This window comes from Lonchura striata, chromosome 6 (genome assembly GCF_050655825.1).
Source record: "Lonchura striata isolate lonStrDom1 chromosome 6, ASM5065582v1, whole genome shotgun sequence".
NCBI classification, from domain to species: Eukaryota; Metazoa; Chordata; class Aves; order Passeriformes; family Estrildidae; genus Lonchura; species Lonchura striata.
The window spans coordinates 28,837,267-28,851,345 of NC_140708.1; the positions used below are offsets into that span (position 1 = coordinate 28,837,267).

The 14,079-nt window shown below is 43.0% G+C and overlaps 2 protein-coding genes across 2 annotated transcripts; one reads left to right on the forward strand and one right to left on the reverse strand.

Moving 5' to 3' along the window:
- Positions 1 to 449: 449 nt before the first annotated feature.
- Positions 450 to 10,663, forward strand: TAF5 (TATA-box binding protein associated factor 5). The gene is made up of 11 exons (XM_021536318.3): positions 450 to 956; positions 2,073 to 2,313; positions 2,960 to 3,275; positions 3,935 to 4,098; positions 4,542 to 4,677; positions 5,181 to 5,301; positions 5,912 to 6,041; positions 7,002 to 7,166; positions 8,074 to 8,251; positions 8,390 to 8,567; positions 8,850 to 10,663. The coding sequence occupies exons 1-11, from the start codon at positions 452 to 454 to the stop codon at positions 9,065 to 9,067; spliced, it is 2,352 nt and encodes a 783-aa protein (XP_021391993.1). The 5' UTR covers positions 450 to 451; the 3' UTR covers positions 9,068 to 10,663.
- Positions 10,664 to 11,795: 1,132 nt separating this feature from the next.
- On the reverse strand, positions 11,796 to 13,999 carry ATP5MK (ATP synthase membrane subunit k). The gene is made up of 4 exons (XM_021536319.3): positions 13,940 to 13,999; positions 12,956 to 13,053; positions 12,770 to 12,865; positions 11,796 to 11,914 (listed from the first exon to the last, which is right to left on the reverse strand). Exons 2-3 carry the CDS (start codon positions 13,040 to 13,042, stop codon positions 12,773 to 12,775), a joined length of 180 nt encoding a protein of 59 aa, XP_021391994.1. The 5' UTR covers positions 13,043 to 13,053; positions 13,940 to 13,999; the 3' UTR covers positions 11,796 to 11,914; positions 12,770 to 12,772.
- Positions 14,000 to 14,079: the final 80 nt, after the last annotated feature.

Below are 14,079 nucleotides of genomic sequence, written 5' to 3' on the forward strand. Positions count from 1 at the left end.
CTGCGTGCCCTTGTCCAAAGTCCCTCTCCAATTCTCTTGTAGCCCCTTTAGACACTGGAAGGTGCTGTAAGGTCTCCCTGGAGTCCTTTTTCCTCCAGGCTGAACACCAGTCATCTCAGCCTTTCAACAAGTATCACCAAATCTCTGTTTAACAGACACGATTAAAAGAAGCAGTATTAGAAATATCTGGACAATTCAGCGGGCCATCCCCTAAGGCACACAGTCCCAAGGCCACGCTCGGTGCACCCCAGGGAGTCCCGCACTGCCCACACGGCCCCGTCCCCTCACGCCGCCCCGCCGCCACCGCCCTCACCGCGCCCCCGCTGCCGCAAAGCGCTCCCGACAGCGTCGCAAAGCGAAGCCGCGCGTGCCTGCGGAGACAGCGGCAGCAGTGCCCTTCCTTTGCCCTCACTGTCGCGAGGGCGGCCGCGCCTGGCGGCGGCGGCGCAAGATGGCGGCGCTGCATGAGGAGCCGGCAGAGGTGGCGGCGGTGCAGCCGGACCCCGAGGCGGGGACGCCGCCGCCGCCGCCCGCGGTGCCTCCCGCCGCCGCTCCCGCCGCCGCCCCGGCCACCGTGGTGGAGGGAGAGGCGGCGGGAGCCAGTGGGGATGCGGCATCCCTGAAGCCCGTGGCGCCGGGCCCGGCCGCCTCCCCGGCGGCGTTGGACCGGCAGACGCTTGTGGCCGTGCTGCAGTTCCTGCGGCGCAGCAACCTCCGCGAGTCCGAGGAGATCCTGCGTCGCGAAGCCCGCCTGCTCGGTGACGACCTGGGTGCCACCGCGCTCAGCCCCACCAGCGCCGGGCTCCTGGGGGGCTCCGGCAGCGAGGCGGACTCCGGCGAGGCGCTGCTCGGCCGGGGCTCCAGCTCTGCCGCCGTCGCCATAGGAGGCAGCGTCGCCGCTGTCGCGACTTCCAGCCCCGGGGTGGCTGCGGTTGCCGCCGTGCCGCCGGGGAAAGGTGAGGTCTGCGGGGTCCGTCCCTCCTCGGCGGGAGCCCCGGGAAGTGGGGAGCCCGCGTGCTGCTCGCAGCCTCGGCGGCTCTCCGTTATGCTGGGACACAGCGGTCGGTGTCAGGTTCTCGGTACCACCGAGTCTACTCCGGCGTTCCGGGAGGTCCCTGGGTGTCTCATTTCTCCATATAATCCGTGGAGAAATCCGTATCTCCTGCAGCAGGGGGCCAAGGACAGGGTGTCTCTCGCATTTGGAGGGAGCACTGTGAAGCGAGAAGTGCTCCCGCTTGTGTTCCAGTCACAGCTGATAGTGTATCAAGAATAGGAGGTTTCCATTGAAGTTAATGGGGATTGTCCCGGGTCTGACTGCAGGGATGAGAACAGAGGTCTGATGTACAGGCTGAGTTTTGGTGAAGGAGCCACGGGATATTTGTAGGCGAGGCTTTCTGTATTTCTTTATCGAATTTCTGAGTACTTCAGATGTCCTTTGGATAATTCAATTCTAAGTGTTGTTAATCAAGGTGTTCTGTGAGGCATCTTTACTGAATAATGGAATTTCAGGAACTGCTAGTCTGAGTTCCAGTGAGTGTACAGCATAAAGTCAGCCTGTTCATGACATCACCAGATACTATTGTTTTTATATAAAAGACAAAACAATAGAAGTGTGTAAAAACTGCTGTGTAGAACAGAACTGTGTGTTGTGTCACTGTTCTGTGATGGTTGTATGGTGGTCTTGGTGAATTGTTCACTTAGTCTACTTAACTTGCTTATTTACTGGAAGCAAAGTAATTATAGTAGGTATGTCTTGCATTCTGCTCCTTGGTTAAGAGTTTCTAGCCCTAGCAGTAAAATAACTCATTCTGGTGATGTTAGTGGCTTCTTCCTTTACACTTAAAATCCTGGCTGAATTAGGCACTGACTGGCAACAGTTGGCAGGGAAAGTCCAAAAAACTGCTGGAGAGAATTGGCTGCTGGACCAATGTGCTCTCACCTGTGTTGTTTAGACTTGGTGCTGCATGGGCACAGTGTTTTGCTCACCTGACCAGGGGGTTGTGGGCACTGTTTGTTTGCTGGCTCTTGCAGACTGACTGAGCAGCTGTTGTTGTTGGCTGGTGCTTTTGCAGTCGGAGGCGTGGTGGTTGTGGAGGATCAGCCGGACGTGAGCGCGGTGCTGTCGGCCTACAACCAGCAAGGGGACCCGACGCTGTACGAGGAGTACTACAGCGGATTGAAACACTTCATCGAGTGCTCCCTGGACTGCCATCGGGCAGAATTGTCTCAGCTCTTTTATCCTCTCTTTGTGCACATGTACTTGGAGTTGGTCTACAATCAACATGAGAGTGAGGCAAAGTCTTTTTTTGAAAGGTAATTCATTTTCATTTGTACATTTGTGTTATTTTGTGTTTGCTACTTTGGCTAAATCTGTGAGCTATTTGTATACATACACATGTGTATGTATTATTCTTCTTCTCTAAAGTTGAAGAGATTTGAAAGCTCAAGTAACAGTGCCATGGGTTGTAGTTACTGTTCTTATTCTTTTCCAATCTCCTGTTAGAAAGATGTGCAAACTAGTGAACTGTGCATTGTCAGAGTTTGAACCATGTTAATGATGTGCTGATGGGCTCCTTGCTGCAGAAGTATCAATGAAGAGATACTGCATCTTTAGGAAGAGATTGTGGGGTCAGTTTTTATCACTGGAAGATTGCACTGAGATGCCAAAATAATGAATGCTATAATTATTTGCTGATATTATAGGATGCACATTGAAATTCTTTAAATGAGTTTAAAGAAATTAATTTCTGGCTAATCTGTAACTTTCTGTATTCTTACTATGTTTCACTTGTTTATCACTTGAGAAGAAAATAGAATTTAATTTGTTCTGTGAATTCAGACCAATTGTGAAATACTTCAATCTGAAAAGATAACTTTATTTCCCTTCAAATAGTTCTGTAAATAGTTATAACAAGTTGAGTGACTAAGCCTTTTACCGTATCTTAAATTGTTTCAATAGGTTTCATGGGGATCAGGAGTGCTATTACCAGGATGACCTGCGTGTCCTGTCGAGCTTAACCAAAAAGGAGCATATGAAAGGTAACGAGACCATGCTGGATTTCCGAACAAGCAAGTTTGTGCTGCGCATTTCCCGTGACTCTTACCAGCTCCTGAAGAGGCATCTTCAGGAAAAGCAGAACAATCAGATCTGGAACATTGTTCAGGAGCATCTTTACATTGATATATTTGATGGAATGCCTCGCAGTAAACAGCAGATAGATGCTATGGTTGGAAGCTTGGCTGGGGAGGCAAAACGAGAAGCTAATAAAGCAAAGGTAGGACACAAAGACTGTTGTGCTTGTTACAAATTTCCCTGTTTTTTCAGGGAGATACCTTAGTATAGATTGACAGTCATAACTTGAGATCTTAAAAGACAGCATCAACAGAACAAAGGAAGAGAACTGTACAAACAGGTGTTTACAGGAGTAGAGGGAGATGGAGATTTATTGCTGTCAGGTGAAGGAATCCTTTTGACATACAACCTTGTGTTCAGCCCTCTGAACTAAACTTAAACTAACTCATTAGTTACTTTGGATTTTAAAATGGAGACCTGACTATTTGGCTTCCTCTTTTGTACAACAGATAGTAATTTTGACTTGCTACCAGTTGTTACTAGAAGAGCTGTGTGTGTAGTACCACAGTACTATACAAATAAATGAGGTAGGGTGGGGATTGCACTTTAAGGAAAGATTAAGAGATGGTGGGAGAATTTAAAATTGTGCAGATCAGTTGGCTGGGTAAACCAGGAGAACATATACTACATTGCTTATGAGCTAAGCAGTAATATATGCTGCAATATTAAACAGGGCAGCTTTAAAGGGGCAGCTCTATTGCTTGGACTACTACCATTGAAAAGTTACCATTAAAAATTTTGGTTTTCAGTAAGAACAGCAATTACTTTTTTTGTCTTGTGTGTTTTTTTATTGGCTTGTAGGTTTTCTTCGGCTTATTGAAAGAACCAGAGTTTGATGTGCCTTTGGATGATGAAGATGAAGAAGGAGAAAATGAGGAAGGAAAGCCAAAGAAGAAAAAACCTAAAAAAGATAATGTAGGGTCAAAAAGTAAAAAACAGGACCCTAATGCTCCTCCCCAAAACAGGTACCAAGGAAATGAGAAGTTTATAAAATCCAGTCTTGTCAAGCCAAATCTGCATCTTTGTTCACATGGCATTTTTATCATTTTGGCTATACAAAGCTTTAGCTGTAAAACTTCTAAGAGAGGTCAGAACCCTTGGTATATAACCCTCTGTCATTGTCCATCAAGTCAATCTAGATTTCTCTTGATGAAATTTTACTTGTTTACCCACTAATCTTTTCAGGCCATACTCAATTGTTTATCTTGTTCTAGTACCTGTCTGAAATTCTGAAAGCTACTGGCTCTTTTTCCCATCAATTAGTCTCCTACATTGTCTTTCATATTTTCTAATTCTTGGGTTTTATTTAAATACTGAGGTATGAGGTTGCATGCAAAGGTTTCATTTTGTTTGGATTAACAGTAAGAAAGGTGCTTTTACTTTGTAAAAATGGGTGCTTCTTGTGTAGAATTCCTCTGCCAGAACTGAAAGACTCTGACAAGCTGGATAGAGTAATGAATATGAAGGAAGCTGCAAGGCGAGTGCGTCTTGGACCAGAGTGCCTGCCCTCCATCTGCTTCTACACATTCCTTAATGCTTACCAGGTTGGTAAAAGAGTTTGAGTAAAGGGGAAAGGGAATCAAAATTATGAGCATCACTCTTGCTAAAGAAAAAAGACATAACAGTGTTGGCAAGGGTAATTGGAGTGTTTGGATTAAATATTGTCAAGTTTATGTTCCAAAACTTTCAAAATTCTCTTCAAAGACTCCTTAAACTATAAAATTTCCATGTTCCTGGGTTTTGCTTGGATTTTGCTATAATTCTTTCTTTCACTTTTCCTGTCCTAAGTGTTTCCTACAGAACACAGTAGATGTTTTGCACTGGAGTACTGGAAAGCAATACTCTTTGTCAGTTCTGACTGTACTTCATACATAAACCTTTATTTTTAATGGGACAAGAATTTGTGTGTGTTTATGTTTATCCTACAGTAATTCTCTCTATTTTTGAAAATGAGTAAAATTACCTTTTTAATAGTTCTTAGGATTTTGTAATATTTGCAATGTATAATGAGATATTCAAACAGTATAACTGGATATTTTGTGTGTAGGGTCTGACTGCAGTGGATATTACAGATGACTCCAGCATGATTGTAGGAGGCTTTGCTGACTCTACTGTCAGAGTGTGGTCTGTGACTCCAAAAAAGCTACGTAGTGTGAAAACAGCTGCAGGTAATTAAGACAATAACACTTAATAGGAGCATACATAACTTGTGACATTTATGTTCTGCCTGAACAGGGAAGATACCTGTGGCAGGAGTTGGCTGCAGTGGTTGGATGCTTCACTTTGAAGAAACAATATATACACAGATACATTATTACATCCTACGTTCTACCTACATGCTAGAAACAGTTTTAAAGCAATGAAAAATCTGATAGTGTACACCTGCTAGGAGTTGGTCAGTGCACAGAGTTTGGAACTAGTCATAGTTCCACTAGTGTGGAACTAGCCATCTTGCTTCTTAACTGGATGGTAACTACAGGGTGTAATAGACAGTTGGGGTTAGGTGACCTAGGGGAGAGACTAGAGGTACCATGGGGGAAAGGACAGGAGGGAACTCTGAGAAAGTTGGAAAAGAATGTTCATAGCTAAACACCTACACAAATTCATGGAAACCAGCCTCCTTTAATTCTGCTGTTTGTGTAACAACGTGTTGTGGTTGAAGCTGGATACTGTACAAACATTTATAAATCTTGATATTTAACTGAGCTGATGTCATGATGACATTTATCTTTGGACTTCTGACAGTTATTCTGATACATGAACTTTGAAATATTGCAGACCTCAGTCTCATTGACAAAGAAGCAGATGATGTCTTGGAGAGGATCATGGATGAGAAAACAGCAAGTGAGTTGAAGATTTTATATGGTCACAGTGGACCTGTCTATGGCACCAGCTTCAGTCCGGATAGGTAAAAGTTTACAAGCTAACTAGTTTGCTTGTCTTCAGTTTTAATTGCATGCTACTGAATGAGAACATATTCTTAATGCAGTTTTTTCCAGGTTAAAGCAATTCTTGCTCATGTAGCTTGTAAGAAACTGTGTAAATGCTCATAAAGTTCAGGGTGTTGGGCTCTGTCAGCTATTACTGAAATAAACTATAGCTGAGAATACCAACACCGTTTTGGAGATTTAGGACTTAGATGACAAAACTACAGTTTTGCAAACTGTAGTTTAAGCTGGGGTTTTAACTAACTGATGGATAGAGAGGGAAAGTTCTACAGCAGTGATGTAACTTAGAGTGTTGCAAGACTTTAAGTCTCAGTAGCACATCATTGTACTTCAAGTTTCTCATATTCTATTAAGACTTTATTTTCAGAATGTATGGAACAGTATCTTTAAAATAAGAAATTTTAAACCTTTGCATAGTGATAGGAGTCTGGACAGTGGAAAAGAGGTTTAAATGTCTCAGGTTTTGCTTTTGCTTTTGCTTGTGTTTAGTCAGGAAACAGCCACCACAGAAACACAGCTGAGAAGTAAACTTTGTGTGAAACAAATATAGTCTATAATTATAATTGAGAATGAGAGCATGATATGAATTCTCTTTCAGGGAATCATGAAATTTTTATTCAGAGTTGTAATAGAAGATCTTTTACAAAAATAATACAGTGTAGGAGTTTACTAGCCATTTTTTCCTGTAACTGGACTTCCTCTCTGGTGTGTTTTTTGGGCTTTTTTCCCCTTCAGTATTAAGTGCCATCAGAATTAATCCTCAATGTCAAATAATCTCATTTTTGCATAAGGGCCTAGGATTGGGTTCTGCTTGAATTGGTTATTGTTGCTTACTGAACTGAAATGCTAATTTATGGATGATGTCCCAAACTGGTACTGTGAGTTTGGTATGTTATATGCTGTACTTTCTCCTGTGACAGAAACTATCTGTTATCCTGTTCTGAGGATGGCACAGTGAGATTGTGGAGTCTCCAAACATTCACGTGTTTGGTGGGATATAAAGGACACAATTATCCAGTTTGGGATACACAGTTCTCACCCTATGGTTATTACTTTGTGTCTGGGGGACACGACAGAGTGGCTCGGTAAGAAACTGCATGTGTTTTTCACTTGTCTGGGTTAGTTTGTGGTGTATCAACCCTGAAATTCATTAGCTGATATACTCTTGCCTACTCTATTACTCAAAATAAATTTTATGTCAGTTAAAATACTGAAAAAATATTAATGTGGCTTTACTATTTTTTTCAACACGCATTATATTATCTCATTGTTTTTCTGTTTTTTCAACACACATTAGTAATATCTGATGACTAAAGAGATTATGTCCTCCTAAGTGATCCTCTGATTAGAAGTGTTCTCCTCTAATTGTTGAACAGCTTGACAGAATATTCTTTATTTCTCCATTCTAAAAGGTATCTTTTTCCAAAAACCATCCTGTTAATTCAATAAACTGACCCCTAAGAAATCACTCCACAATTACTTTTTTTTTTCTCATTATGCAACCAGTCATTGAATCATGGAACAGTTTGGGTGGGAAGGGACCTTTAAAGACCATCTAGTCCAACAGCCCTGCAATGAGCAGGGGCATCTTAAACTAGATCAGGCTGCTTAAAGCCCCATCAACTTGACCTTGGGGATGGGGATGGGGCATCTCCCACCTCTCTGGGCAACCTGGGTGTTTCACTACCCTCATTGTAAAAAATGTCTTCCTTGTAGCTAGACTAAATCTGCCTTCCTTTAGTTTAAAATTATTATCCCTTGTCCTGTTGCAATAGGCCCTGCTAAAAAGTCTGTCTCCATCCTTCTTCTACTCCCCCTTCAAGTACTGAAAGGCCCAGAGTCAACTCTTCTCCAGGCTAAACTGCTATCCTTTCCTTATTGCAGAGGTCCTTCAGCCCTCTGAGCATTTCTGTGGCTTCCTCTAGGGTTGCTCCAACAGATACAGACTGAACTTCTTTAGGATTCTTTTATTAATACAGCTTTTCTTTTCAGTCTGTGGGCTACAGATCACTACCAGCCATTACGGATCTTTGCTGGCCATCTTGCAGATGTGACGTGTACCCGATTTCATCCAAACTCCAACTATATTGCTACAGGCTCAGCAGACAGGACTATAAGGCTCTGGGATGTTTTGAATGGGAATTGTGTAAGAATATTCACTGGACATAAGGTAAAAGCAGATCACTGACAGTGTGAAAGTGATTTTATTTCTATGCTGAGATTTTAAACTGTTCTGTTCTGAACACAGCTTGACTGTCTAAATGTGAGTAGACTTAATTAACTTGCTGCCTCCCCATGTCTGTTTTAGGGACCAATTCATTCACTAGCATTTTCTCCTAATGGACGATTCCTGGCTACTGGAGCAACAGATGGAAGAGTTCTGCTGTGGGATATTGGACATGGCTTGATGGTTGGCGAATTGAAAGGGCACACAGACACTATTTATGCGCTCAGATTCAGTAGGGATGGGGAGATTTTAGCATCAGGTAAAATTCACCAGCAACAGTGAAGTGTCCATTGTATTCCATAATTCTGAAGAGGAATGATATAATTAGTTCCTTAAACTGAGAAAGACAAAGTAGAATCACTTGCTTAGCAAAAGCAGCAAGGACTGGTAACTTTTATATGTGCATTCAGTATGCTGTATGATGCTTGCTATAGTATTTTGCTTTCTGAGCTTTAATTTCTGTTAACTTGTTCCCCAGAACCATTTTTTATATTCTATTTTATAACAAAATATGTTAAACTGTTTTTTTTTTTCTTTTTAGGTTCAATGGATAACACAGTTCGTCTGTGGGATGCTGTGAAGGCATTTGAAGATTTAGAAACTGATGACTTTACTACAGCCACTGGACACATAAACTTGCCTGAAAACTCACAGGACTTGCTACTGGGCACATACATGACTAAATCAACCCCGGTTGTTCACCTCCATTTCACACGCAGGAACCTGCTGCTGGCTGCAGGAGCCTACAGCTCACAGTAGATGAGGAAGCTGAGAATGTGCCAATTCATTGCAGTAGTGACCTCAAGATGTGAGAGGAGAGGGAATGTCTTGAACAGGACCCCACGAGTCTTGCAAGGAGTATGAAACTGTAATTTATGCAAGCAGTGTTTCTCAATTCTGCTGTTTCATATTTATCTGCAGTTTGAAAATGCTGGAGATTGACAAGACTTTGTGGCTATAAAAGAAGGAACTGTTTGTGGTGCTTTTGGTAACATAGATATGTACATATGAAATGAGCCATCTCTTCCCAGAGGTGGTACTGAGCTCTGATGAAACTTGTGAAAAGTTAACAGCCTTTACATGTGTTCTCAGATTTTTTAAAGCACTTAATTTATGTATAGCAAATGTTTCATCAGTCTCAAACACAAGCAACACTGTCCATTTTCAAGAAAGAAGAATGTAGTTTGATTCACCACAGCCTGGGCTGGGCAGCAGGCATGGTGAGATCATAGCAACGACCAGGGCATTGACGGAGTGGGCCCGACAGCCCGATGCTTGTGGGGAACTGCTGCGAAGCTCCATGCACGGTTTTTATGCAGCCAAGTACTAAGTCCTGAAAAGATTTCAAACTGGTGTGCTCTTTTGAGGTGTCAGAAACACAATCTTGTTACTGTTTTCAAAGGTAGCCAGTACTGTTGAGTGTGATAAGCAACCAGAAGTGCAATGTGAACTTTATTTACTTTCATACTTTATTGTATGAGAAAATAAAAAGAACTCAGGCACAGCTTAAATAGTCACTATTTAAAAAGTGGACTTAAACCCCTTTATTTTGTATTAGCTGTAAAAGAACATTAATAGCCTGTATCCTTTCTGCATAAGGTTTACCATAAAAAAACCCAGTAAAACTAGCCAAGAAATTGAAACATTATAGCAGCAGGAAAGGATAAGTGTGTCACCAGTTTGCTTTTGAAAGGCCAGCTTGTCTGCTGAGCTACAATTCCTATCCACAAAAGGATTGTACCCATTGAGTCCTCCTGGACTACCAATAAAGCTGCGTTTTATTTTTAAAGAGTAAAATGTGCAGAACACTGGGAAGAATGCTTGTGTCTTTGAACCAAAACCACCACCACCACGGGCCAGGTCCAGTGTGGCTTAGGTTTGGGTTGGTTTTTGTTGCTTATCTCTTACAAAATTTGTGCAGCAAATTAAGTTTTGTGTTCCTCATTACTTCATAGTAAGGACATGGACACCTGAACAATCTACTGGCTCTCTAGTGAAAATAAAAACAAGACTTGTATTTCTAATGTAAAGTAAATGGAGAACTACCTCCTCTTTCATCTCATTTGCTCTAACAGAGTAAAGCTATACTACAGGCATTATGCATCAAAATAAAGTGTTGAAAACTCACTAGGAAGCTCACCTAGACATTTTTTCAAAGAAAAAAGGGTAAAACTTCATTACTTTGATTTTTTTTTCTTTTGTGTAATGATACCTCAACAAAATTTCCTAGCTCTCAATATGACCATATACTTTTAGATTTAAGTACAATTTTTGACAGCTTAAAGTATGCCACATTCTGCCTTTGTATTTTGTACAGTTTTATACTTTTGATATTATAATAAATACTAAAACCACTTACTTTGTGTCTATGTTACAAGATAGTTACTTCTGTTAAGGGCTGGAATGGAAGCAAGTGCAGTTTGTAACTGTGACAACTGTGCTAAGAGAAACAAAGTAATAACAAATGTTGAAGTTGATGAGTAGCCACTCCATATGAATCTTGTTCTAAAGGCAGACTACAGGTTCTAGCTCCTGCCGTTATTACACTCTTACAGCCATCATTCTTTAGTGGGGGAATTAAATACAGCTGAAGCCACCTATGCAAACACTCAGGAGGGAAAGATGACCAGATTTGTTCAGTAGGTACAGCATGTACAAAAATGGCTTTAAGAAAAAATTAAGTAGAGAGAGCAAGACCCTGTAATTAATTTTTTCATTTTTACCAAGAAACATTCCTACCTCCTGCTGCCCTCAGTTTGGAAAGTAAACTATTTGCAAGCTTTAGCATGGTTCAACCCCAGCTGCTGGCAGAAGTGTGGTATCATATTCCCACATCAGCACTACTGTGACATCTGAGGATACCAAGTGTTAACTGAGCAATAGAAGGACACTGTGGAGAATGTGATAGATGTGAGTGTTGGGCAGAGAGGAGACTGCACACACCTAACTGTGGTAGAGCACCTCCTTTCACAAGAGACAGGAAAAGTAGTCACTGGACTTTGTGGGTCACTGTTTATGAATGTGGAGAGTTACAGGAGCTTAACATCACTCAACTAAGCCATTTTTCTTCTTCCCTCTGCAAGAGAAACCAGTAACAGAAAAAGCTCAAATACCATAACTGGGTCAGCCTATTTTCAGAGGTTTTCTATCAAAGCCAATGAGGTTCTGTGCAAAATACAGACAACTGAGGCAGATGTGATGGTTTTCCATATAAACTAATATCATGTAATGCAAAAAGTAGGAGCAACCAGACAGCTGCAAACCATGCAAGCTGTGACATGGATGTGTGGAGATGCTTGGATCAGCTCCAGGCCCTGTGCAGTGTCACGGCCCTGAGGTCCTTCCTAGGTTACTGCCTGGTGCTCAGAACACCTTAGGATGTGTTACAGCAGCAGCAGAGTTAAGACAGTAATGACCTGATCAGATGCTCCATCTCTGCTACAAGCAACTATTTTTGACAAAGCAGGAAAAAAGAAGTACCACACTCTAGCTTTTTTGGACCGTTTCATATTTCCAATAAAACAATTATTTATATTTTATTAGCCACAACAAGTCATCAGCCTGCATTACACTGACACAGATTGGAGGTTCAGACATGCCAGGAACCTGCCAAGAGAAGAAAGGTCAAACATAGCAATTCTTGCACAGTGTTAACTGAACATCCCCCTGCCCGAAGCTCAAACTATTTTAGCTACAAGCAGCCAGATTTCAGCACACCTATGAAGAAGTGGCTGATGTCCCTTTAATACACAACAATGTTTTATTATTGTTTTAATAAAACAGCTTATTGTTTTATACCCCTTTCTCCAGGCTATGAGGACAGCCTATAGGTTTTGCCAAAATGCCATTTTAGTGAAAATCCTTTATTTGAAAATGACTCCAAAATTTTGTAACACTAGGTTGTTGCTATACAAGTCCAGTCACTTCTGTATGAGCCTTGAATAATCATGTGTGCAACATGCACAGCTCCATCATATGGTGCTCCTGTACTCTGTTCAAGTGAAGGTCTCCACAGACTGCATTAATCTCTACTTGGAATTCTAATGCAGTCAATAAATAAGTCCTTAAGTACTGTTTCATTATTTCAATAACCTACAAAACAAGATATCCCTATTTTAAAGCAAAAGGATAGACCAGAGGCACCTAATATTTGTAGGCAAAGTCCAGTGTATCTTGCTGCAACATCGTTCTGTTCCTCCTTCCCTGCATCCCATACTTAGTCCCATTTACCATGTCAGAAGAACAAAAATACTGTATCCTATACTTTCTGCACTCCCTTTAATAACCCACTTCATTCAGAATGTCCTCAAATAAGTTGAAGCTATAGATTATTCAGGGTTTAAAATGGTAAACAGGAACTCCATGTACCTGTGTTTCTGTTTCTCATTACACTGTCCTTTATCACTGCTTCCTGACCTGGCACTGAAGCATTTTGGTCCTGGAGGAACATCAGCCACTCACCTTTTACTTATTTGTCACAGCAGGAGTTTGCTTCTTAGGCCTAAACTTGAAATACAAGACAAGTAGTGCAACACCTGTGTACGTTGCTATTACATACTGTAAAACAGAAAAGCTAAATTTAGTTTCACTCTAAGCCCCAGAAAACGCCATTACACAAGACTAAAAAACAATGTACTTGATACATACATTCCTCCTGCCTATGATGGTATAGGAATTGAAGTACTTCTGAAATCCAGTGAACTGGTGTTGAGATCCTGAGTCATGGCCAGCCATGGCTGCTTGTCCTAACAAACAGGACAATGAATTAATTTAAAGTCACTTGGACAGGCTCAATAGGAAAATCAAACTAATCTCTACACTGAGCTTCATCATTCCATTGTCTGCTCCCAAATCTACTTTCAGGATGTTTGACAAGTAGTGGATATACACAAGGAGTAGTCACATGCAGAGCATGCTTTCTTAAGGTACAAAACAGGTGATGGAAGCAGATAAGCAAATAAAGGTTTCACTGCACAATAAAAGCAGAGTGGTTTTTTTTAGTGTTTAGAGATATATTTTTCTGATGTTATGTTTAGGACAAACACTTGTTGCTTATCTTCCGCCTCCCCACAAGGGCACCCCAGAGCCGACACAGATCCGCAGCCCGGCAGATGCTGCAGCCCCCGGTGCTCCTGCAGCAGACGCACGGAGCTGCCCTGCAGGCGCTGCGGTCATCGACACAGCTGCGTGTCACCCATCTCCTATCCAAGCCAATCCAGCGGCATTATCGCTGGCGTATAACCAGGTAAGCCTTAGCTGACTGCGCCATAGTTAAAAAGCTTAATGAAACAGCCCCTCTAAACGCGCTACTGGCAAAGACTGGAGAAGCCAAGGTCATCTTTTCTCGTGCCTGACCAATGCAAAAGCCTGGGCAAGAGCCGAGGCGCCCTTCCGCGGACGGGAAGGCACGCCGTGTCCCGCGAGTCCCGTTTTCTTCCATGGACGGAAGGGGCCCGGTGCCCTTGCCCGGCTACACCCGCGACCCCGCGCTCGCGTCGGGCCGGGGAAGGGACGCGGCAGCACCCGAGACTCCGAGAGAGCCATGTCGCGGCTGAAGGTCGCGGGTACCCCTGCGCTGCGGAGAGCCGCCGTCCCACCCAGCAGGACCCGGCCCGGGCCGCTCCCCCGTACCTGGCCCGCCGCCGCCGTGCCCGCCGCGCTCTGCCCTTCGCCTCTGCCCTCCCACAAGATGGCGGCCGCGGGCGCCGCGCGCAGCCCCCGAGCGCGCCGATTGGCTGCGGCCCCCGGGGCGCGGCCCGGCCCCGCCCCTC